This window comes from Carassius auratus, unplaced genomic scaffold (genome assembly GCF_003368295.1).
Source record: "Carassius auratus strain Wakin unplaced genomic scaffold, ASM336829v1 scaf_tig00006550, whole genome shotgun sequence".
Lineage (NCBI taxonomy): Eukaryota > Metazoa > Chordata > Actinopteri > Cypriniformes > Cyprinidae > Carassius > Carassius auratus.
Window position 1 is genome coordinate 34,410 of NW_020523764.1, and position 27,608 is coordinate 62,017.

General features: G+C 35.9%; 1 protein-coding gene across 1 annotated transcript; it reads right to left on the reverse strand.

The window, feature by feature from the left end:
- Nucleotides 1-283: 283 nt before the first annotated feature.
- LOC113071213 (sodium/potassium-transporting ATPase subunit beta-1-interacting protein 2) lies at nt 284-26,459 on the reverse strand. Its single transcript, XM_026244576.1, has 3 exons — nt 26,253-26,459; nt 4,747-4,807; nt 284-369 (listed from the first exon to the last, which is right to left on the reverse strand). The coding sequence occupies exons 1-3, from the start codon at nt 26,436-26,438 to the stop codon at nt 284-286; spliced, it is 333 nt and encodes a 110-aa protein (XP_026100361.1). The 5' UTR covers nt 26,439-26,459.
- Between the last annotated feature and the right edge of the window lie 1,149 nt (nt 26,460-27,608).

Genomic DNA, 27,608 nt, shown 5'->3' on the forward strand with positions numbered 1-27,608 from the left:
ACAAATAAATAAGTAAACCATCAAAATAGTTTGATAAATTTATAAACATGTTAGATACAGCTTACTAAGAAAACTTAAATCGCCTTGCCGAGTTTTTGCATTTATGAGCAATTGTAGAGAGCTGAAGTAAAGAAAACTGCTTGAATAAAATACAGCACCCCAGGGAAATTTACCCTGAGGCACCAATATATAATAAAACACTGCTAAAACGAATACAATGTTGCGCATTATGATCTCAGTGTTGGTTTGATTCATGTTTTAAAACCATTCATGTTTGTTATACTTACATGTACATTGGTTGTAGTTGCAAATGTGACGTCTTCTGTGGCCCTTGGTAACCATATGAATCAAACCCTCCTATAAAGTCAACTAAAGAAATGAGAAAGGGAGAGAAGATGGGGGACAAAAAGAGATAATTAATTGTAGTAAACACTTATTAAGGTTTTCGTTCATTCAAATAAACACTTTAGAATCATGTATCCCATGGGTGTGTCAGTGTGCTAATCATGAGCCCGACCCTCTGTGAGACCGATATCTATGAAGGCCTTTTTCTGGCACGATGCCTGTTGGATTATATGATAGGCTAACATAAAGCAAACTGACAGGATTAACCCCGGACCCCTCTGTGAGGTCCCACCAGATGTTTCAGGCCCTGGAAGCCCAGAGTATCTGGGCTTTCCACAAAGACGCAAAGGTAATAAACTGTTCGATAAAGATCCAGGCTTTGGAAATCAGAGGCTTTTTTCCTAGATCAGCGAACACAGGAGATAAACTGTGGAATTAGCAGAGAGCATCCCTCGTGCATCCCAAACAGAAGGAGAATGGAAAACTGGAACCATTATAATTCTGATAATAGATTTTAGGGGGCACATACCTACAAATCCCTAAATCTATGTTGGTCTCACTGTGGACTTAGACCTTTGTCCTGATCAGTGTTATCTGGTGACCCGCAGAGGTCAGTCTGAAAGCTTGTGCCAGCAGTTTAAACCAGAGTGCTTATTTAGCAGAACCCTGTCTGAATTTCACCTCTCAACATACAGTGATATATGACATCATATCATGTAATTAATCAACAATATATTGGGTCCAGTCTATAATTTGATTGACCTAAAATATTTTTCAAATTCAACCTACATACAAAAATGACAAAGACAACAAAAGAAATAATAATAATAATAATGTGGCACATCAACTTGTATGTTATATGAATTGTTGAAGTTTTAGACTGAAAGGTTCAGATTGGTCTGAAACAGGCCATTATTCAAATTAATAATAATAATGGCCATTACAGAACCATCATTCAAATTAAACGCGAATTAAAAAAATAATGATAATAATAATAATAACAATAATGTTTTTGAAATTGTTAATCAAACAAAAAATACTGAAGTGTGTTTTACAAAAAAAAATATTATTTCAGTTTTTCTACTGCAAGTTTTCACATTTAATTCAATTCAATGTGTTACTTGCCATTTATTTGTAACTGTGAAATTTACAAGCAGTTTCTGAGAGAGAATTGATCATGATCATGAAAACAATGATCATATCAAAAATAAAATTAAGTTGCGACCGAACATTCCCATCTTAATGTCCTTTGCATGAATATGTCTGCAGGGGGTAAATGTTAAAACAGATTGCTTCTGGCCAGATACCATTGTGCTTTTAAACATCTCTGAAAACATTTCAAACAAGTTGTTTCACTGCAGAAATGCTTCCCGGCAATATAATGGGAAATGCTGGGATCACTGATCCAGTAATGACAAAAAAGACAACAACAACAACAACAACAAAAAACTTACAAGCACCACTGACTTTGGGCAAGCGGACAGATCGAGGGTCTCTGGGTCACCTTGAGCTTCAGCATTAGCATTCAAACTTATACAACAACCGTTCCTCGACCCCAACAAAACGACTCAAATAGCTATTTATTCTGTTTTAAGCGACACATCCCAGAAAGGAGGCATTTCTCTGGCACCGGCGCTGCAGGGAATTAGGCTGAGATGGACGTTTTCTCCTTACAGCGTCCATATAGCAAGGCTTTATGAGTTTTATTGTTTTGGCTTCAACCTTCCAAAAGCTTTTCCTCTGACAAAGGCATTTGTAAACGGCACGCGGCGCACAAAGACTATCAGCATGAGCTCCCATCACCCTGCAACCACAAAGCCTGATTGCATATCCCCAAAGGAAAGCCTTAACCTAATTTCCTTGTTATAGATGCAGAAAGTGTTTCACCGCAACTTGCGCCCACCAACACTTCCTTATTCTCTATCTTGCCTTTCCATACTGGAGGTTACCTGTGATAGTAGCTGTAATTACATGCGGACCATGTTGATTGGTTTGAGCTGTTCATTACCTTTGCAGAGGTGCTTCTTGTACTATATTAATTAAAGTCTTAATGGCCAATATGGTGTCCTGATTAGTGTTTCTACATGCCTCAGGGATCAAGCCATCAATATTGTTCACCTGCTTGGAGGATTCAGAGCTTCAGCAATTATATTTCTCAGTGGAATTTTATTGTGCCCACCATGGGAACATCAACGGCACTGATATTCTCTCAACGGATGCTATTGTCACGGTCCAGCCGTGTGGCATTCATCACGAGTGCTCTGGCAGTAGCTCAAACTTAGGCTGCCCATGGACTTATTGGGAGAGACTTTCGAGAGGGATTTCCAATTACACAAAATGTTCTAGAATCTCTCCTGATCACTGACTGAGACAATCAGAACCCCCATTCGACTCCGGGAACACTGCTGAATGATGTTTGGGGAAGTTAACCGATCAGTGTGGCGGCAGAAGTTTTTGTGGCGCAAAGCTTAGCTCATTTGACTAATCTAATGCCAATAAAATGGATTTTGAGAGAGGATGAAATTATTTAGTTTTTGCATGCATCGCTTAGTTGGAGAGTTTTATTCATAAGCTACTCTGAAAAAGGCTAGCAAGTAACAATCCACAAATTTATAAGGATTCTGATTTAAGATGGTCTTTTCCAACAAAGGAACTATATTTAATGTTCAGGAAGTACTTCGCCCAAATATGAAAAATCTGTCAAAATAATTTCCTGTGTGAGGATATATATATATATATATATATATATATATATATATATATATATATATATATATATATATATATATATATATATATATATATATTATTATTATTATATATAATTTAAGGTTGCAATAACAAAATTAACATTTGAAATGTTACAAATATTACTATTAAATAAATGGTGTTCTTTTGAACTTCCTATCTAAAAATCTTGAAAAAAAGTATCACGCTTTTTACAAAAACATATGTGTTTTCAACATTGATAATAATAAGAAATAATAATAAAAAAAAGGGTTGTGCTCTAGCTTGGACCAACATGCCAGTGAACTCATGCATAAAAACCCATTTACACACAAATATTCTGCATTAATGGACCATCATGCTACACTGGATGGATTCTGCCACAGGGCTCCCTCTTCGTGATCTTAACATGTAGTGACGGCACTCCGTTTAATGAGAGGCTGGCCCTCCAAATGTGGCCATACTTAATTAAATTCAGAGTGAAGTCTAATGATTCTGATTACGAACTGATTAAATGCAATAAAAAAAGAGTACAAAAAAGAGGGATGCCTAACAAATAAACAGCCACAAAAACACACTTTTACAACTCTCTCTCTCTCTGTCAGTCAGTTTTAGTTGCTTGGTTATGAGAGAATGATGAGAACAGGGAAAATAAGGCTCGACTCTGCAAGAGAACAACAGTATTGATCTTTTATGCCAGTATTAGGCTGCATATCCTTTGTTATTGTAGCTATTCCTCAAAAGACTCTCCTAAGAAAAAAGTTAAAAGCATCTGAGAGCAAAACACATTAAATGAATAGTCTGTCATGTTTCTTTCTTCTGTAAAACACAAATGGGGAAATGTTGAACAATGTAGAGCCCACAGTTTTTAATATAATGGAAGTGAAACAACAAAAAAATCTACACTAAAAGTATCATAAAAGTGGTGCATATTACAAGTTTTATGGAGCCATATTATGGTTTTGTGTTTTCCTGTGTGTGCTCACCAAAAAAAGTAAGGCAAACTGGTTTGCATACACTATAGTGAGAAAATTTTGGGTGAACAAAATATAAGAAATATTATAAATCATTGCAACTTCTATCCTCATTATTGTGCTTTCTAATCTTTTGACAGGACAAGGAGGTGACACAAGCGAAATACCTATGTGTCTCAGCATGGTGGTAAGTGTGATCGCCTGAGCACTACAAATGCAACAATTGTCTCCTTGCTTTAAAACACTAGGCCACAGGCTGGTCGTTTGGGATCAATAAAAGCAATCTCTTAGATCCTGCAACATCTAAATTCAAATGTTTACAGGGGCATTCAAACTAGGATAAAGATCTGCCACCAAGAGCTATGTCTATGTCAGTGCTTCATTACCACAGGAAACAAATATTCCCCATATTAAAGCATACATTTTATATATATATATATATATATGCATCTTTACATCTTTAGGTTGTAAACTAAAAACATGTCTAAATTTTGTCTTATTAGTTGCTTCTTTCAAACGACAAACACACACACACACACACACACACACACAGAACATTCAGATTTAAGTATTCAGCAGCCACGTAGTATAAATATAACTGATATCTTTTAAGCAAGCATTATTTATTTGAGCGTAAGCCAAACCTTCATTAAAAAATAAACAAAAACAAACTCATAACTGAATTATGAAGTATACTCACAGCTGTCCTCCTCTTCTGAAATGAGCTTCACAACATAACAGGCATAGATGAACCCAGCAAGCTGTGAAGAGAACAGAAAACCACATTGATTAGAATAATCAACTCTACTAATCAATTTACCTATATTAAGGTTAAGTGTAGTGCACCTAATAGATCTGGAAAAAGAATGTTTCCCACAATCATTCCTAGCACTCTTTTGCAATGGTAAATGTCGACTTTGTTAAAATAAAAAAATAAACTTTTAGCACATATACACATTTAAAATGTACAGTTTTCCCTTTCAAGAAAGAGCATTATTGAGGAATCTTCGTTCAATGCTCTTAAAAAAAAATCTCTTTAGAATGACACTGTCCCTTCCAAATAATGATTTTGCTCTGACTTCCTCTGTCAACAGAAAATACATCAACAAAGGAAATAAAACAGTGTGTCAACCCATTTCATGTGGTCATTATATCAGAATAAGCAAACAAACCATTAGAGAAAACCATTAGTGGTCCATTCGGTTAATTGGAGAGAAAAAATAAAAACAGTAGAAAAAATGTGTTCATATGTTCTGCTTAAATGAGAGAATATGTAAAGAGAATGAAGAGATCAAAGATGGAGAAAGGTTGGCTTATTTTCATTGAGACGAGAACTTGACATCAAACTGAGACACTGCCACAGGAAATGTGTCTTTAGAGCAATGAGGACAGAGTGAAGCAGAAATGTTGGATCCTCATCCTCACTGCCGCTCCAAAATACAGCACTACTGAATCATAGAAGCACAAAGGTCCTATTTTCCTAGCTCTGAATCACTCATCAGCATCCATGTTTAAAGACAAAGGTCGGTGGCGGGCTTGGGACTTCAACAGCCATTAAGAAGGATGAATGTGAAACGATGATGAAAAGATCGCACCAGAATATTGAGTACTGTAAACACATTTAATGGACAGACAAAAGACTTGGATCTCTTCGAGCAGACTCTTTAAAATGCCCAGGGAGCACTGCTGGGCTTTTTATAAACTCTCTTCATCAGAGAACCATGTTGTTGTGTTAGACCGGTGATTTTATAGAACCGGACTGATTAGAAGTCTCTGATCAAATCAAGACAAATGATAGAGTGGGACAGCTTGAACTCCCATTGTCTGCACTGCCAAAATAAGGTCTACAAGACCAGTGCTGTGGGAAACTCAGCAACAATAAAACCCTGGTTACATAATCAGATCTATGAGGTTTTTCCAATATGGTAATTTTAGTGGTTACTGTATACATATATATGGTTAATTTTATATAGCATAAATATTTTTTATAGAGAATAATGATTTGAAATATATTGCATTAATTAATATTACATATTAAACTATTTTAATATAATTATAAAAATATTAAATAAATACACAGTAGTTTACATTTGAATTGGATCAAAATCTTTCATCAGAGTTGTCCTAAAACCAAAACCATTCACATTCTTGTCGTAGGACAACTTTCATGAACTTCAAATGATGACTTCTGTATAATGGTTTTAAATATATTAAATGACTGAAATTGGAAACCTGCATCAAAGCAGTAGTGAATTTGCTCTGTCTTGAAAGCTGCATTTATTTGATAAAAATACAGTAAAAACAGTGCTACTGTGAAACAGTATTGAAATTCGATAATCTATTTTCTATTTTAGTATATTTTAAAATGTTGTTTATTCCTGTAATAATAAAGCTGAATTTTCAGTAGCTAATATTCAGTGTCACTTGATCCCTCAGAAATCATGCTACCCTGTAAAAAATCCCACTAATTCAACTTAAAAACTTTTCAACCGTCATTTCAACTTAAATTACATTTTAAGCTGACTTAAAAATTCAAGCTGAATTTCATAGAATTTATACAATTGTTTATTATTGTTCAATGTATTTTGATGATTTAAAGCAATATAACAATTTAAATTGAACATATCGTTTTTTACAGTGTGATATCAGATCTTAATCTTTTGAATGGTAACATACGTTGGACAGATCAACATTTTAAAAAATCACTTTGAATGTGAAAATTTTTTGCAAACCAATCAAATCACTTCCATTAAGGACAAAAGAGACATCTGGACAGAAAAACGTAACACAAAATAACTTAACCCAATACACGTTATTTTTTAAAGTAACATTCCCCAACACAGTGCCCCAGTTGTGCTGAGAGCAAATGTACTTTGACATACTGCTAAAAAGGCCACCCAGACTTAAGATTATAATTAAGAGGATGAGCGTCATTTGCTCTTCTATGAGATACAAACTTGTGTCCCCTCAAGGAATGCTCTAGAATGCGGACGTGTTTACAAGACTGTTTATGTATCGCCATTTCTTATCATTTGAGCAGTTAATTTAACTAAATGAACAGAGCAAACAGTCCAGCACTGCATTCCCGGTCCAGTCCCTCTGGATAATCACAGTACGGCGGTAAATGGGAGGAAAAGCAGATTTAGGATTCTGAGAATACCTCAAGGTCTTGCTCTCATTTACACTGAATAATGTACCACTCCCTCCTCCTTCCGAGTGGCAGTGGAGAGCATGGGGCCGTGCTCGCACACATGCAGTCCGTATCGAGACAGGGTCATTTACATAATATCACACAACTATGCTGTATCCAAGGAACCGGGAACCAAAATACTGTCTGACCCAATGTGCTGAGCTAAGGCAACACCACATTGGGCCAGAGAGTATTTTGGTTCCCGGTTCCTTGGATACAGCACCCAGTGAGGGTAAGGAGGCAATGGAAGATGTGTGTTTGTGTTGGAAAAAAGGCAGATTAGGGTTCAACGCACACAATACAGGCTGCTCTTTTGATTACCTGATGCTATCATTTGCCCATTGTGTTTACAAAATATGTAAACCAAATTAGCAGGATGTAAATACAGCCTGCACTAGCTGTGTGATGAAGAGCGGTGAAAAGAGACAGCAATGATTTATATTTATATATTTTCTGGCCAAAATATATCTCAAATACATGCTAAATATATGTTTTTAACAGCACAGCTGAAGGAATTTTATTTTTAATCATTTTTATTTAGTTCAAAATTAAAATGGCAAAAAATTACAAAATATACTTCGAAAGGCAGATACATAAACACATATATTTTGGGAAAAACAAGTTAGATTGATAATATGTAAAAAAAAAATGACCAAATATATATGAGATCATGTAAAAAACTGAAACTTGTAAAAAATATGTTTAAGTAAATGTACAAAATCTACAATAGTTATATATAGGAACACCAGTCCAGTATTATATACAATGCCCTCTACTAATATCTGCAAATATGAGCAAAGGTGGTTGTGAAAATAAATTAGCCTTGTTTATCCTTTCGAGCTTTCATTCAAAATATTCACAAAATATAACCTTTTCATTGAAGTTAAACAATTGAAAGGAAACTCAGATTATAAAAATAAATGTTTTTCTCCAATGCATGTTGACCACAATTATGGGCACCTCTAGAAATTCGTATGAGTAAAATATCTCTGAAGTATTTTCCCATTTATATTCACATTTTTTGGCACACCAGGGTGACTAGGAGCATGAAACTGTCCAGCCATGACTTCTTGTTTCAAAGGATTATAAATATGAGGAAAACAAAGGACAAAATCCTTTAATCATCCACCACAAGGAGTAAAACCAAAGAATGTAGTTCTGATGTGCAGAACAAGACACACACACACACACGCACGCACGCACGCACACACACACACACACACACACACACACACACACACACACACACACACACAAAAACACACCAATATTTCAGAACAAAAATGGCCAAATAATTAAACTCTATAGTAATAAGTCTGTTTTATTTAATTTTTAAACCTACAATAACTAACTATATACATTTTAGTCATTTATAAGTTTTGAAATATAGAAAATGAGTTCACACATGCACGCACACACACATACACACACGCACTTGCACACGCACACGCACACACACACACACACACACACACACACACACACACACACCCACACCATATAGCCTAAGAAAAAAATTCCCATAAAAGAAAAAAAATCTAAGTCAGCTGTACACGGCGGTCCTAAACCTGCAAAGTTACCAGCAAAATAACACACTCAGCAAAATATTGTCTAAAAAATGTAAAAAAAATATTGAGATATCACTTTCTGTCATTATCGCACACTTATGTCACTTATTTAACTTGAAATCAGAGCCAATAAAAATAATAATTTTATTGAGGCAGACATTACTGACTGGTTATGGTCACAATGTAAATGGAAGATCGAGTAAAGTTCCATCTATTGTGGTATACTGTATTCTACACAGTGAGCTCTGTCACATCTGGATACTCCATAAACAAAGAAAATGTACATTCTTCAGAAATGAGTAATAATGAGAAATGAGAATAAGAGTTGCACGATGAGCAGCTCAGACCAGTACACTCATTCACAGCCACAGACATGCTGTTGTATTGTGTTCTTTCTTCCTCTGCCATGTCATTCCCAATAGACATGACTAAATTTAGATTCTATACATGTGAATAATACATGCAGGGTTTCTAAGGAGGTGCTAAATAATTGAGGATGCGTCTGGGAGCAAGGATTGATCTCGATGCAAGGATCTTAAAGTTGAACCTCACGTACAAGCTCGCTCATTCTTCATCGACTGCAGTTTTGATGAATGAGTTTTAATGTTTAATATGTTTATCTTCAAAGAATGGAGCAAATTCACGATGAAAAAAAGCTGGTTCGGCATGTTAAGAACATCTGCCACAAAGACACACAGAAACAGGCTACACGTCTTACATAACACAGAATAGCAAACATCCTTCTGTGTACTGATTCACATTCACAACAAACAGAATAAAGAACAAACTCTCATTTAAGTGACTATGAAGAAACACAATACATAGGAAAACACAAACATGTACAGCATTATTGGAAACAGGAGAGAATTGTGACTTCGGAAATGGCTTTATAGTCACTTTCCACACAAGTTCATTGTTTGATCAGCCTAGTACAAACACTCAAGCTTGAAATATCATACAATTTAGCCAGTAACCATTTAGTAGTTTCCCTGATATCTAATATATATATATATATATATAAAAAAGTGCAGTTCTGCTAATTTTATTTGACGGTTATTCCCGTAAATTTTGTTTTTCACAAGCCTTTTTCATTCCTCTCTTTGACCCTGATCAAAAAGTCAAAATGTCCAAATATGCAATATTATAATACAACTGTTTAAAAGTTTGGGGCCAGGAAGAGTTTTTAAAATTAAATTTATCCTTTCATTTTGCAAGCAGGCATTGATCATGTGAGACTGAAAACTGAGTAATGGCTGGTAAAAATTCAGCTTTGCCATCACATGAATAATTACATATTAAATTACAAAACAACTCTTTAAACTGTAATATTATTTCACAATATCACTCTTTTTGTTGTATTTTTGGTCATATATATAAAAAAATCCTTGGTGGGCCTAGGAGCCTTCTTTCAAAAACGTACCAACCTAGCAAAAAATCCTTCTTCATCTTCTAAAACCTTTTGATGACTGGTGTTCTTATATATTTCTTCACGTTCACTAAGATCAGTTTCTTAGATAACCTACTTTCTTTCTTTCATTTTTTTTCTGGGCAGAATCACATGGCTTAATCAATTTCGTATGTCGACACAGCATCAGTCAACCCATTTCTGTGCCAGTGTGGATGTCTGCTTCAAACTGTGCTCTCACACTTGGCGGCTTGGACTAATTCACGTCCTTGACTTCCTCCTCGGGCGCTGGGCCTCTCTCCAGGTGGGCTGCTCACTCCTGGATTTATAGACTGCGCTAGTGAGCTACTTAACATGCCAACAACCACCCATGTCTTAATGCACACCAAACTTCTTCTGCAATCTACCAAGTGCAAACACTTATTCGGGGCAGTCGGAATTGTGTGTGTGTTTTTTTCAAACAACACTCAAGGGTGAATGGTTTATGCACTTTTTATGATATTATTTAGATAGCCGTTTATAGCGGCCGTGTTCTTGTAAAATGTGGATAGCTGACAAAGAAATGCTGAAATAGATTGCTGTCTGGGTTGTTTTATTGGGTGAGAGGGGAAGTAATGTCTTTTTTATGAGTCTTCGTGGTAAAGTCAAACACTTTTTTCAGTAAATCGGTCCTGTTTTCAAATGGATGGAGTGTTGCTTGGCTCAAAGCCAAGAGAATATCACAAAGACGTCTAATGCCTTTGATTAGCTCTAGCTCAAGGACGCAGATGCTATAAATGCAAAAAAATCAAACTTTTTTATAGGAGAACAACAAACAAGCACTACTCTACACTGCTCAAAACTCGCATTTGCATCGTCAGTGGCAAATTCTTTAAATATGAAAACATACTTACAGGATGTGAGTCAGAACAGCTGGCATTGTATGCTACTCTCCCAGGATCAGGAAACAGTCCTCCGTATATTTGGTTCGAACTGTTCTGGAACAGTGTTATAAATATAACTTAGCCACTGATTTCTAGTTGTGTCCTCTTTTGGAAGGCCAAACAAAATATTTTCGCTTTCACAATGAAGCACACAACATCTCCACGACATGACGGCGGCAACAATACTACAGCGAGAATCAAAGTTGCGTGTTTTTTCTTTGCGTGAACATTTAGGTGGTGTTATGCAAATCTCCCACCCAGTGACATAAACATGGGGGCATGTTTAAACGATGTCTTTTAGGAGGGCCTGGACGAGTCTTAAATTTTATAAAGAATATCTCTTTGGGTTTGAGACTTTAGTCTTTGGAACTGTAGCGATCTTATCTATTCACTAACAGCTTTTAACACACCAAAGAGAAAGACAATCTTGAAATCGCATCATATGACACCTTTAAAGCTGTGACATGAGTAAGCAAATTGTTGTTCTTGCAGCTGACAGAAACATATAAACAAATCAGAAAATAGAGTGTTTATTTCTACTTTTAAAGCTGCATCTGTTAACATTATTTCATGCGCTATGAACAAGTATTCATTTTAACAACGCAAATTATCCAGCAGCATGTAATTTGAAAATGCACCACATTACAGAATAGACTATTTTATCAGAGTTGAATGTTCCAGTGTTTGACTAAGTGTTTTAATTGGGTCATTTGCTGTGGGCTACACCAGTACCAGACATGCCATCTTTGACCTTCTTACTGTGCCACCATCAGTCTTAAAACAAAATGTGTCAAAGGAACAAAAGAATTAAACATTCAAAGCCTCGTTTACAATTCAGATCATCTAAAATAAATGTCAGCCTATTTCCAATCACAGGCACAAACACTGATCGTTTGTAAAAAAAAAATATATATATTACAAATTATTTAGTCCTTGTGCTTTCGGACAGTCACTTTTTGACCCATTTGCATAATCCCCTCACTGCCTTTAGTCCTCGGAAGAAATCAATTTCAGTGCTGACCTCCTTGGGCCTTGACCACATGGCTGTTAATCTGAATTAGACGCAGTACATTAGTGTAGCTAAGGCCACACTATACCTCGGAGCTAGCAAAGAGAAGTCTTGTTAGCAATGCTAAATGAACCTTTTAAGCTTTTTAATCATGGCTAAGAACTTCCTTAATTCACTGCCTTGAGTTCTCAATATCAATATCAAAATTAACTCTCTATCTATTTCTGCCAACGTTTTTCTAAAAGGCAGCAATCCATGAGTCAATGCTACACGCCAAGAGTTTGTGCTTTGTTGACAAATGGCATAATTGGCAATGTTATTACGGAAGAAACACAAAAAAGGAAGTAAAGCAGGCAATTTCATCACAACTGCTTTGATTTTCAAATAACACATCACACCCAATATTCCACTTTCACAATTGAGCAGGCACTTAGCTAGAGGGGATAAGCTTCTCCATGACACAGTAACACCCGATGCTCATAGAGGAAGCTTTTCTTGAGAAGAGACACACAACACAGACCTCCACAGACTGCAGCGCTCCAGAAAACATGTTGGTGAACCTGGCGTGGCAAGATAGGTAGATAGATAGAACTTACTATTTACTATTTCTTATTTATAACATACAAGATTCACAATGGCCATGTTTTTCTTTTAGGGTGAATAAAAAAAAAATGTATAGGGATTAAGATTTTGCATGAAAAAATTAAACCAACTTATTTGTAATTATGAATATTAATAAATAATCATTCCCACAAGCTTCTGATTATTGCAACTTAGCATTACTAACTATTAAACAAAAAATAGTCTAACACTTTTTTTATTATTAATAAAAGATTCATTAAATTAAAGATGAAGAGTATCATTTTCATTTAACCAGCAGAACCAACATTTTTGCTGATCACTTATGGTCTTTAATTAGTCAATAAATATGAACTGCGATTCTACAATTATTGCAGTTCAAAACTGCTATATATTGTGATTTTTGTTTGCTTTTATAACTTGAGACTAGGGGTGGGAATCCCTAGGCACCTTATGATTCGATTTGTTTATGATTCAGAGATCTTTGATGTTATGATAAAATGAATTTCAAAACATCTTGTTGCACCATTTTCTTCTATAGACTTATTTTTCCTCACTTTATGACTATGGTACATTCAAAGCAAATAATCTGTAATGATTACAAATATCACATGATCATTTTTATGTCAAAGGAGTTGACAAAACTAATTATAGCTTCAAAACATACAAGCAAATATACTTTAAAGTAAACATTCAGTATCTGAGAGTGCTTTAAGTATCTGAAAGTTTACAGACAGTTGCAATTATGGGTCTTTCTTTTTTTCATTATTATTGCTGTTTGATTATTACTGATGATGTCATAGACAGTGGCAGCTTTAATAGTCTAATTTATTTGTACATTTTTTGAAAAATACTAAATTTTTTAAATGATTGTACAGAAAAAATAAAAATAAAAATTTAGCTTTAAAAGCTAAATTTAAAAACTAAAATGTATACTATGATGTATAAATAATAATAATAATAATAAAAAAACATCATGAAAATTGTAGGGGGAGGGAAGTTGTTTAATTAAATGTTATTAAAAAAAATATGCAAAAATGTGATTAAAGAAAATGACACACATCACTTTCAATGCATTTCATTAATTACCAAATAACAGGAATATGAATATATTGAAAATCATCAATGAAGAACTCAGTAGGTTAGTTGTGTATAGGTTTATACTGTTTTACTTCATTGTTGTATGTCTGTATTTATGTAGCACTGTGGTCCTGTGAGCCACGACATTTCGTTGCACTGTATGTCCCCAAATGCAGCAGAATGACTATAAAGCTCAACTTGAACTAAAATATAAAATAATATCCTTTATAGGTAGGTAACTTCTTCATTCCTGCTGTAAGGGATTTATGGATTTCAACTCATGTGTTTCTGCTTCAATTTTACTGGCTTCAGCATAGTTGCATTTCCTGCTTTTCCTTCATTTGATGCTAATTCATATCGTGACCCTGAGCTCTCAGCTCCATTGTGCCTGGATTGATTGTCTGCTGTAAAATCCGACTCTCTAAGTAAAGAGCATAATTGCTCTTTGTTTACAGTAATGAATTCAGACATCTTATTGATCTTGACCAAATAATGTTTGAATACCTGCTCAGCATATCGGCTGCCAAGAGTGCCAAAGGCCTGGAGCACGATGGTGCACAATTGCTTGCATTTCCAGTTTTCCACTGTGCAAAGTGACAAAAGCGCCACCAGGAGTGGATCTTCTGAGTTGTGACCTCCATAACGAATGGCATAAAACATACAAATCAAAATGGCAGCCTTATGAGCTTGTTCAGACAGATGAAGCAAGCAAGAAGGAGAATTTGTGCACTGAATAGGACACATGACATAACGCTTGGCAGACCTCATGGCCTCCTGACGTGTTAGAAGGAAAAGATGGGTGGTGGGCAGGTGTCCAGCTGAGATCGAGAGGTCAGACAGCACTCGGAGCAAAATCTGCAACGACTCTCAAATAAATGCTTCAGTGACCTCCTGAAGACCTCCATCAGTAATGACAATTTTATAACACACCAGAGATATTTCCTTTCCTGCTGTATAACTGGGTAAGTGAAAGGTTCTATCCTGAAAAACAGAGGAACAGACAAAAGGATTTAAAGCTGAAGCCCGCAGGTGGTGGGTAGGTTGATATTAGATGGAGAGGCTACTGGAAGGTTAAAAAACCCTTGCAAGGGATTCCAGTAAATAAATGACATGTTTGTTTTGACAGGGCTTTGGAATCATTTCTAACATAGAAAACAACATCTCTGCCTACAATAACAGATGACAGACAGCTAGTTGGTTTCAGTCTGACAACTGAGTCCAGCCAATAATGCTGTGCATCATACGTGTAGAACATTGATCTGGTCCAGACTCTGATGTGTGAGGGAAAGGCAGGCTTCTTAAAGTTATTCACCACACAAGTTATTAATCTGTCAGATTCAGACGAGATAAGCTTCTAAAGATTTTAACAAATCATTTTTTTGCTGGATTTCTCTGTAACTTCAGAGCTGAAAAACACATTATGTGTGATATATATACATACATCATATATATACACACTGAATGAGTGACTTGAAATACAGCTAAGTATGGTGACCTATACTCACAATTTGTGCTCTGCATTTTACCCATCCAAAGTGCACACACACACGCACACACGCGCACACACACACACACACACACACACACACACACACACACACACACACACACACACACACACACACGTGGGGTTCGATGCTTTGCTCAAGGGCACCTAAGTCATGGTATTGCCAGCCCAAGATTTGAACCCACAACCCTAGGGTTAGGAATCAAACTCTCTAACCACTAGGCCATGACTTCCTACAATTAGCTGTAACCTGGCTCAGAGGAAGACAGGACCTAGTGGTCAACTGGCTTTTTGACAGCCGATGCCGATATCTGGCAAAGCAGGGAAAGCACATCTCGTGCGCCGTCAAAATAAAAGTGTTCCCCCCTCAAAAACATCGGCCAAACAGAAAAACTTATCGGCCGATGCCGATATTTGAAAACTAACAGGAACCATGTCTTTATGGTAATGATGTTGAAAGTATACAGCAGCACATATATGTATTGTCCACATGTTGCTGCACAGACAAAAATAATAATAAAAGAATTGCATCACAAAGACATTACCACACAAACACCCTAACAGCACAAAAAAGGGTGCCGAAAGCAAAAATTCTATCCCAAGAATTTTCTATCCCAGTATATACTATATAACCAGCTCTGCCAGCTGACGCCTGTCAACCTTCTGCTTATGCCGTGTGTGATGTTATAGTAATAGGGCTCTGCCATTCAGTCATAGTCGCTGATTTGTCTGACTTATCAGATGAGATACTCGGCCACGTCAGCCAGGCAGACGATATCAGACCTCCTGTCACTCAGCCGTGGCCTGCGTCATTACTCACTCCGCCAGAGTGACGGAGAAAAAGAAAGACAAGAAAGAGAATGAAAGGGGTCAACAACTGGATAAAAAGAAAGAAAAATAGACTTTGAATAAGATCACTGCCTAGTGTTGACATTTACAAGAGCTGATGACAATCGCCTGCTCCACTGGCATCTGCCAAGCTGAGGATTTGCTGAACACAACTCATCCTTGTCACCAAATTATGTCTTGAATCGAAATTGGTGATAGAATTCCATGGAGGTCTTGAGGGATTGGCAATTAATGAGGTCCATTGATTTTCTTCTCCTCTGGGTGTTATGTTTTGTCAAAAGAGTTAGGTCTTCTTTAGGTGCTCCATAAATCGTTCATTGACTGACAGCTTAAGAAAAGTTATTATTGTTTCAGTATAAATGCTAAAGGATGTTTACATCTGCATAATGGCTAATGCATCCATTTTTAAATGCCTCTTTTAAGGAGTTTTAACAGAAGAAAGTTCAAAACGAGTGATCTAGAGTCCCAATAGTGAGATTAGCTGAAACCTTTTCAATGTTGGAGAAAAAAAAAAAATCAACATTATAGTACATCACAAACAAACAAACAAATGCAGAATCCAGTTTTGGTCAAATAAACTATTAATAACTTTTATAAACTATTTTTTTATTGTAATTATTAATTAATTAATGTATATATATATATATATATATATATATATATATATATATATATATATATATATATATATATATATATATATATATATATATATATATATATATTTATTATTGGTTAATTTAAAAATAAAAAAAAAAAAAAAAAATTATTTAACTAAATTATTTAATTTAATAAAATGCAAAGCATTCTACCATCAGACTAGGAATTAATGGATCAAAGGGCTTTACCAAAAATATATAGTAAGTTTGACTAGTGAGTTTATTTATTTATTTATATTTTAGCTCTATTTTTTATATGCTTTGAAGGGGATGATTTTAGAGGCAAACTTCTCAGAGAGGCTTTTACTGTCAGTAACACTACACGCAACTCTTTTTGCGATGCTTTGAAGCAGCACATTTCATCCCCTTTAAAGCACCTCTGCTGCACTCAAAGATAGATAAATAACAATGCACACAGTACATTTCAGGCCAATTACTGTTGGACAATTCACAGTGTGTGTGTGTGTGTGTGTGTGTTCACTGCTCTGTGTTTGTGCACTTTGGATGGGTTAAATGCGGAGCACGAATTCTAAGTATGGGTCACCATACTTGGCTTAATGTCATGTCACTTTCAAACCAAAACATGTATCTGAACATCCTTACACTGGATCCAGCTTGCTGACCTTATTTCAGAAAAAAAGTTAGAAAAATCACGGATAATCCTTTTAGCCTTGCTGCAATGACTGCATCCAGTTTGATTCAGTGTTTGTCTTTTCTCATTCGATGTGGCACATATTTCCCTCACGAACCTGGCACTCACCTTTCCTTCATTTTTCTTTCCATTGCCACAAATAGCTCAGAACAATGGGCATAGAAATGAACAGCAGAAGGTGAGACATGTCTAGGTTCAGCTGTTGAAATATATGTGTGAGCTTGGGATACCAATCAGTCATTCTGATAATTCAGAAAGCAAGCAGTATTAAACCGGCTACACTCAAGGATAGCAAGGATCTCCCTCAATGCATCTTAAGAGACACCGGATCGGGAGAATTGTTAGCACACAGGGCGTTATGCAAATTATACCTCTTGATCAATAGGCTTAATATGAAAAGGGTACATAAAACACAGGAAAGCTGGGCTATTAATAAGGCAAATATGATACAGACAGCTTTAAACAGGGTGTAAGACATTGAGGAAATCTCTTATCAAGAAGGCTTGTACATTAATACTAACAATGGACCCAGGAACAATGCTCCTAACTAAAAAAATACATACTAATTAAGGCTATGTATTCACAATATATTTGTTAATTAAGCAACATTATTGCTTTTTATTTGCCCATTAAGTTCCCCCATTATATTAGTTTTGCTGAGTGTCTAACAGAGTCACTAAACACTTTTAAAAACACTTTAATTTATCCCCCTTTACTCATACTGCAGAAAAAGTGGTTCAATAACGTTGAATGTTACAGGGACTGATTATTGCAAAGGCAGATCCCACTGTGTTCTGGTTAAATAATTTTTAAATTTAATCAAAATAAATAAATAAATGTTTTAAATAATAATAATAATAATAATAATAATAATAAATGTTAAAATATTTAAAATAAAATTTAAATTAATTATTTAATTAAAATAAGTAAATATATAATACTAGTACCATCAAGTCCTGCAGGGCATAATGATAACATAAATGATGGAAAATAAGGCTTGATTGATTATGACAGTCACTGCTAACGTTCACAGAAGCTCATCAGTATAGCTGCTCATAGAGGCTTTAATTAGGCTGGACTCTGGATACTGCTGCCTGTTGAGAAGCGCACAGGTTTGGGACAAGTATAATAACGAAAAGGAGGTGACTCAAAATCACCAGCTGTCAGAAGACAGCATAAGTCCTACAAACTCAGCATGACCCAGTCATCTGCACGAGAACCGAGACTGGGGCTTGACACAAACAGGGACTAGCTGAGATTTCGGTTAGCATATGTCATGCTGCACAGCCATGACAGCACCAGGGATGAGAATACACCCAGTGACCACATTACAGAAATTATCATGACGTGAAATTTTCAGCCTGAAGCTGCTCACTATCATTACTGTACAGACTGTGAAACAGAGATGGTATTTAATATTTAAAACACAATGCAAGATTAATAAAAAGCAATCGCATGATGTACTCATTGCAGCTCCTAGTGTGCCAACTTGCTGTCTACATAGATAACTAACTTCTGAAGCAACAGTGAAACCCCATAAATGAAATAAATCTTTAAATCAAATTCAAAAATCGATTTGAAAGTTTTAAAAGCCATTCTCTATTCAGTTCTGTGCACAACATTGACACGAGAGCAGGTCTTTTGACTAGACTGTCTACTGGAAGCCCTTCTGGTTACACAGTCTGCTCATGGTCAGGCAGATCCCAGGGCACTGCCACATCAGTGCAGCTCAGTGTGCTGGACACAGCTCATTTGCTGACGCATCCATGTATACGAGAGCCCCGCACTCCCCTTCATATCAGTGACTGTGTGAAAGAGAGAGAGAGAGAGAGAGAGAGAGAGAGAGAGCAGGGGTATGGCCAACAGTCTGCCAACACTCTCTTCCTTCTCTCTCACTGTGAAAGAGAAATCTGCCCAGGAACAGGTCCCAGCGCCCCAGAGATGGACTCTCGAAAATGAATATGAGCCAGTCATTCAGCTAAAGGACTTCTGTGGAGAATGTCAGTTAGGTGTACATTTGTGGTGAGTGTGATAGAATAAAAGTATGGAACCATGGAATAAAAAAGTAATTGTGACTTTTTACCTCATAATTCAGATTTTTTTTTCTTCTCTCAACTCAACTCAAATTAAATTAAGTTTTTAAATCTAAGATATAAAAAATGTGCGAAAAGGTACAAATTGTGAGATAAAAAGTCTTACTGCGTCTATAATTTTTTTTATTTCTTGGTGGAACTTCAACTCACAGTTCAGACTTTTTTTCTAACAATTTGAGTTCATATCTTTATCTTTTTTTGTGTTTAATTCTTTTCTTCGCAGAATTGCAAGTTAACATTTAGCAGTTTTGACTTTTCTCTGAATTGTGCCATGTAATCACCTGAATCATCACAATTCTGACCCCCCCCCCCCCCCCCCCGCCCCCCATAATTCTGAGCTTATATGTCATAATTCTGATTTGTCTATCAATCCTGAGAACAGAAAGGTCTAAATTATGGGATATGAACTCAGAACTGCAAGAAAAAAAAAAAAAGTCAGAATTGAGAGAAAGTCATGATTTCCCATTTTTTATTTTATTTATTTATTTATTTTATTCCTTGGAAGAAAAAATCTTGACACAGTTTCTCACACTCAGATTTTTTTTAGACTTACAAGAAAAAAAGTCTAAATTGTGATACCAAAAAGCTTGTATTTTTTGTTCTGTGGCAGAAATAAGCTTCCATACAATTTTTTTTTTTTTTTTTCAGGTGAGTCCTATATTCTGCATATGACACAAGTAGGAACAAAAGCGTGTCCTCTTCCTCTTGTCTACAGAAGTGCAGAGGCTGGTGGATAGCAACACAACAGACCTCATGAGAACTCGGGGCAGGAGGTGAGGGAGAGAGCATTAATCACAGATGAGAAGTGTTATCCCACTATCAGTGCTCTCTTCCCCTCTTCTCCTATCTCTCTCGCTCTCTCTCTCTCTTTCCCACAATGCACTGGTTGCAAGCAGATACAAGCACGTACTCTGTTTCTTCCCAAGCACCCGAGGAAATTAACACACTCTCCTCTAAAGGACCTCCAAAGTTGGTATGCAGAAGGGCTATTCAGAAATAAGTTTGAAATCCACTGTGGCATCTTCAAATGAGGAAATACATCATGCAAGTGTTCCCCGATGAATCTGATCTGCTCAAATGGTTAGGGATTTAGTCATGGACCTGCAGACACATATTCCAAAAGTTAACTATAAACAATCTTAACCAGGTCCAATTAAATTTCTTTGTATGAAAAAAAAAAAAAAAACTTTTATACCATTATAAATGTTTGAAACTACATGAGGGTGAAATAATGATAAAGTTTTTATGTTTGGTTGAACACTTTTTCCTTTAATACTAAAAATAGTAAATTTTTATTCATTCTTGAATTGAACATCAAACAATTTAATAAGATTTTTGTTAAAGTTTTTGAAAGAAATCTCTTTATTTGATAAAAATAAAAGTAAAAACAGTAATATTTTAAATATTATTTATTCCTGTCGAGGCAAAGCTTAATTTTCAGCAGCCATTATGCCAGTCTTCAGTGTTTCTGTTGCACTGCTTAAAGGGGACACTGGATGCAACATTCACTTTAACATGGTGTTTGCATATAATGTGTCTTAGCAGTGTGTGGACACAACTGCCCTACAATGATAAAAATCCATTCGCTCTTTTTTTTAATCTTCAGAAAACCTGAACAATCTCAGTTATCAAGCGTTTTTGATATTCTGAGGCATTTAAAGAGACATGCACCAAAATGGGTCGTTTGGAACAGTTATTTTACACGACAATTGAGAAATTTTAACCAATGTATGCTGCAGACATTTCTTGAAGACCCTAAAGAAGCATACCAGTTTGTGGAAAAAGGGCATCCAATGTCATATTTAATATTTTATCAATTTAATTCATCCTTATTGAATAAAAGTAATAAATCCTTTCAAAATTCTTACTGACTCCAAAATGTAACAATAATGCCTGCAAATTTGCTCTTTAATATGCAGAAAGGTATTTATGCCTGGTCTTTTGCATCATTCATGCTCATTTAGATCAAATTAAATTCTGTATACCACCTGTGCATTGGCCCCGCAAAGACAAAAAGCTTAAGAGGAGGATTATCAAGAAGTGATCGGTGTACAATTCCGAAATCAGCTCACAGCACGGGCCTTTCATTATCATACAACTCTACTTAATTACTTTCAGACTGACGCTCCCTTACTGTGTAATGATGCATGCAGCCTTACTAATGTCTGAGACGCTTGTAAATGAATGGTCGAAGGCTCCACATCCATTTCGGCTGGGAGAGAAACCTAATTAACTGAAGGTGCAGGCACTGTTGTTCTGACGTGGGAAAACAATGGGACCGAAGGCACGACTCGGAGCCTGCTGCAGGTGCCGTTTGGAAAAAAGTGCAAAGTGGCTGGCTAGCAGTGAAATGACTCTCCTTCCCGAATGCCTCTTCTGTAATCCACATAATTATCTCTGTGTGTGTATGAAGATCGAGCTGTCATTAATCTACTTCACATCAACACCCTTTCAACAAGCCACATCCATCTCCATATTACTGAGTTGAATTAACCTCCAGGTAATTTCCATTAATAAATATGAGATAAGGAATTATTAACTTTGTGTACTGTCAGATTACTGTGTTTTAGTGAAAGAGAAGAGATGCAAGATTTTCTGATCAATTGTGTTCTTGTTAACTATAGATAAAATGAGAAGTGGGAAGAGGGAGCGAGAGAGCGGTGGTCTCCATAGTTAACCGATCAAAGAGGCACTTATTCGCTTTAGGAGAAAATAATGAACGGGTCCATTTTTCAACACCCAGATTTCTGTGTGGGGAACAAAGACGCTCATTATGTACTGTATCTGGGAGCTTGAGGGGATGATTGAAAATGTTGTCTATGCATCCAGACACAACTGTGTATCTGGGGAGGGTCTAAAACATAAAGAAACATGTTGTGAGGCGGCAAAACAGCACTGGCACATATTTCCAGCTCCAATTATCAGTTTCTTCACTGAGATGTTGCTGCAAACAAAGACATTTCCAGAGAAAACACATGAACATGCATCTGAGGTCACCTGGTTGCATACAAGACAAAGACTTCTGCTACACAACAGATAAATCTCTGGAAAAAAGTGCCTGAGCTGTGACAGTATTGACAAATGCTTTTGAATCTTGCTGAATGAAATAGATTTAAACAGCAAATATTATGTAATGGATAATGTACTGACACATACAGTCTTTGTCGCTAAAACTGTTATTTTGTTTCACTCTGAAATAGTCCATTTTGCAATAAATGTACAATGAGTGTGCACTATCCTGAATTAAACAGCTGCTTACCAAATAAAGAAAGAAATGGATATTAATTATAATAATGCTAACATTACTATACTATTAATATATACACAACATTTCAAAAGTTGGGTGAGTATACTTTTTTGTTTTTAGCAAGGATGAATTCAATTGCATTAAATCTGCATATTAGAATGATTTAAAACAAATCACACAATAAACTACATTTTAAAATATTAAAAAATATACACAATTTTTTTTATTTCAAAAACATAAAAGGGTAATAGCAAAAAAAAAAAAAAAGGAAAAGGAAAAATGTATTTTATTGCTGTGCACATTTAAAGAGTAATTGTTAATATTACAATTCTATAAAATATTGAACACAGGCATCACAGCATCCTAAAAAGTGGATATTCATGCTGAGATTTGCTAAAAATTACAATTAACTGTGTTTAGTTTTATTAAGATTTAATGAGCATTAGATGATGCAAAACTAATCTAAATGTAAAAATAGGGGAAATGTGCATGACTGATTAATTGTCAAATATCGGAGGTTATAAATTCAACACTAATAAATACATTTAAAAAAATCTCCAGGGACTGATATCCATCCATATATTGTACATTACTGAACACAACATTATAAGCAACTTGAAAACCATAAAAAAGAAACTTGGACATTCAAGAAAGTTAGCTTGTCTCAGCTTGGTGAGTTCAAGGAACGACTCAAACTGTGATCCTCCGAAGGGACACCCATGAACAAAATGCTAGCAATAAACTTCAGGCCTTGATATTGTTTTACACTCCGTAGGAACAGTCTCAGCAGCCAGCGGTGGGACTCAACTCAGCACTTCCGCTGACACAGACATATGTCCTGTCCCTTTCAATGCTTCAGAGAGAGCTTAATTCAATCATTGTCATATTGATTATGGCACCATGCGTTCTCCTGACACTGGCCTACTGTAACAGCTTCTGTGTTTAGAAGTCCAAGCATTATTGAACATGCAATGACTTCAACAGTTTCCTACATAATATCTGACAGCCCCTAATGATATTACTTATTGCGCATATGAAAGTGTGAATTGTGGAAAGAAAAATCAAAAATAATATGTCTTAAATATCTCCTAGACAGCAATGCAATTAAATTGGGGGCTAATGGCATCTTTCTTAAGCTTTTAATATGAATTCATACATTTTTTATTAAATTCTTCCAAGACATCCACATTCATTCTACAGCTCTATACTCCTCCGGTTATGTCTCAAATATATAATTTTTTTATTTAAATTTCATTGTTGTAAAATACACAGCAAACAATTTTTTGTAAAAATAAATAAATAAAATTAAATAAAATTAAAATAAAAAAATAATAAATAAAAAAATAAATATAATTAAATAAATAAAAATGAATAAATAAAAATAAATAAATATACATATATAATTTTTTTATTTTTTTCTATTTTATTATTATTATTTTTTTAATGGGAACATTAGTTTTTGTTTCCCAGTATGGACATCCTAATATTCTTTGTTGGTTTTCAAATAAAAGTTTTCTTTAGGTAACTACAATGTTCCCTCTAAGTTCATAGAATGTTCCCCTAAAATAAAAGATATCTATTCAGAATGATTTTTGGCAGTCTGAAAAGTAACTTCTCATTTTATGCACTTCATAAGGAACAGTTTAAGAAAAACCTGAAGACAAAATCCCTCAGGTATACAGTAAGAAGGTGAAGCTCCCTTGGGAACAGGTGTGCTTCAATATTGTCATTTCCACAGCACCACATTGAGATCTGTTTCATCAACACGCACCTAATTACATGGCACGTGTGAAGTCATTATAAAGCACCTCAGCAGCCGTGGGGTTATCTCATACTCAAGCAAACTAACAAGGAGCTTCAGATCTGTAATTACAAGAAAACGAAGAAAAAAATAAATAAAATCAGAATTGTTTTATAGCTACCTATGTGTGTGTATTAGCCATGCCCTCAATATGCACATAGCTTCCTGCAGTAAAATAGAGATCAGACCACCAATAAGGGAATAGCGGTTCCTGCTCCTCTCTCTTGAGAAGGGGCACCACAAAGCCACTAAAAGCTCCCACCAGGCACTGTGTCTGCACAGACACGCAGCTGCCTTTCTCCTCCGCTATTCACTGTATAATATCTCCACAGGAACATCAGTCGTAACAGAGGAAGGTCTATAAATACCGGGGTGAATAGAGCCGATACCTGCCTGTGCTCTGTTACAGCTTTTTATGAGACACCAGGGGTCACCATTAAAGTTCCTGTCCTCCTGACATCACACCTGATAAGGTATACTGGTAATGCAAAGAAAAGCTCTTGTGTACAGCGCAACTCATGCTGCAGTCAAGTAATGTGAAAAATAAATAATAATAAAGTAATAAAGGAGATATACAGTATTGAGTCTGTTAATTAAAATTAGATAAAAAAAAAAACTAACTATAAAACATGAAACTATGAAAACTCTACAATACAATACAATACCTAAGTACAGGAGAATTAGAAAAAAAGTTTAAAATAGGTTAAATACAGAGTAGAAAGTATAACATGTCTAGTGCAGGACACTGCTGTTACTACTTGACATTTTATGTCAACTACTCATTTAACATTTTTGATGTGATTTTTAATGAAACATAATATTTAGCTCGAACTAACGTGTATGACTTCACTGCATCCATTGGGATTTGGTTGGATCATGAAAACTAGGCTCCGATATTATTGGTCCATTTTCCATGCCCCTACGGCCTTGGTTACATCAACAGAAATCAAAAGACATTAGAGTTCAATAACATGCACTGATGAATCATGCAGTAAACGGGGTCAATTCTAATTTCATGTTGCGTTGAAAATACTGCAATAAATTAGATTTCATTGTATGAGAATGAAAGCAGAGGGAGAGTCATGTACAGGGTTGTAATCAGAGAACTGCTATATCCACGTTTGAGGCAGTTAATTTCACTGCAGCTTTAGAGACGCTGTGGGGGGTGGGGGGTGGAGGTTGGGTGGGGGGAATAGAAGCAGGTGTAGCAGTTAATGCAAGAGATAAAAAATAAAGACTCAGAGGAAGGCAGCATGCTGAGCTCCTATTATCAACCCGCATTCAAGCAATATCAACACTGGAGCCTGGCCAAACTTCTTGATGTGTCTCATATTCAGAAGCATTTCTGAACCGTTATTTACAGACTTGGTGTAATCAACTGGTTATATTTTAAACAGACAAAAACAAATGCACTGCACTGACACCTACCAAATTTGACTCTTAGTAAGAGCTTCTTATCCATGAGGAAACAGTAAATCATAAAGGTTAGCTGGCATTGTACCCCCATATTTCACTTCAGAATTCCACGACCGACCAATAAGAAGAGACACATAATAAAGAACTATATATATTTAATACCAGGAGCTGCAATCGCAATCGCAGTAAAAGGAAAGAAAAGCCTGTAAAGGATCAGACATTACTCACAGCAAGGATAATCTGCAAGGAACTGTGGGCCACCTCTACATACTGGTACTCCAGCAGACAGCCGGTGATGCTGATGTAGCGATGGTCCTCCGGGGCCCAGGAGGGAGGAGGGGTCACCGGGGTCACCCTGCACCCCGGGCCGTTCTCCATCCACCAGGAGCGATGCATGGAGATGTTGAATGTCATAATCAGATCTGTGTCCTGCAGGAGAGAAGAATGAGTTAGAAGAGAAGCTTGTTTTTCAAGTAACATTACCTACATTCAAATGATATTTCTATTTTCCGAATAATCAGTTATCAATGTTTATGTTTCTATTTCACCTAAATGCAAAGAAAAGTGGAATGGCGCCAAAACTATATTCAGAACAAACGGCGAAGATCATCAGTGACTTAAATATTTTTTTTTTCAGTTTTTTTGCTAACCACACATAAACCTAATTTTCTCAGAAATGCAAATTTGCACAAACATGATGATTATATATTATTGTAGAACAAAATTTCTCCACAGCCCCAAAACCCCCTCAGACCCCAGATAAAAATGTTAAAGTAAGTTCACTTCCTTGCATTCAAGCAATTTCAATTATGTATTCAAGCTTACGAGATGTAATACTCTGAACGCTGACTTATTTAACAATGTGGGTCAAATAACAAGCACTCCATAATATTTTAATCAAGCTAAATCCAGTCCATTCTCATTTATTGACAGCTAAGAGAGCAAGGCATTCCCTCTAGTGAGATGCCTCACATTCTAACCTCTTGAAATTGATGATTTCATTCATTTGTTTATATTAAAATAATCATATATTCTGGCTCACGATCAGTGTAACATATTCACCCTTCATTTAAAAAGTCTGATGTTGTCTGACACTGGAAATGGGACCCCTAGCAGCCATTGTAGGGTTTGTATTTTGTTGTATTAATAATAATTTTGAAGCTTTTTAACATTGAGGCACAATTATTTAAGTGGCTCTTATGTGGTTAATTTTGAGACATCAAAGGGACCCGCAGAGCAATAACCAGCCAACACATACTTATAAATGTGGCATGAGATTAATTCCACAATCAAGTGGCGGAAGAAATCACATTTCTCTAATCCCAAATTCACTTTTGTGTGCCATTTTTCAGCCTTAATGATCTGCACGCTGGCGACTGAAGTGTTTGCAATATCCTGGGTCATTTGAGTGAATGCCAGTTACACGAGTGGAGGATTATACACCAGGGCTTCAAGTACGCAGAGAACATATTCAGACAAATCCATCAGTCTTAGAAAACACATGCCAAGCCTAGACGCAAAGCAGAAAGAAAGAAACAGAGCTCTAACTCTCACACCTACAGATGCATGTCTGCATAAATCTGA

Coding starts and splice junctions, on each gene's coding strand:
- LOC113071213 (XM_026244576.1), bottom strand. CDS start 26,438: ATGACATTCAACATCTCCATGCATCGCTCCTGGTGGATGGAGAACGGC. Junction 4,808..26,252: donor CCTTGCAGATTATCCTTGCT/GTGAGTAATGTC, acceptor TTCTCTTCACAG/CTTGCTGGGTTCATCTATGC. Junction 370..4,746: donor TTCAGAAGAGGAGGACAGCT/GTGAGTATACTT, acceptor TCATTTCTTTAG/TTGACTTTATAGGAGGGTTT.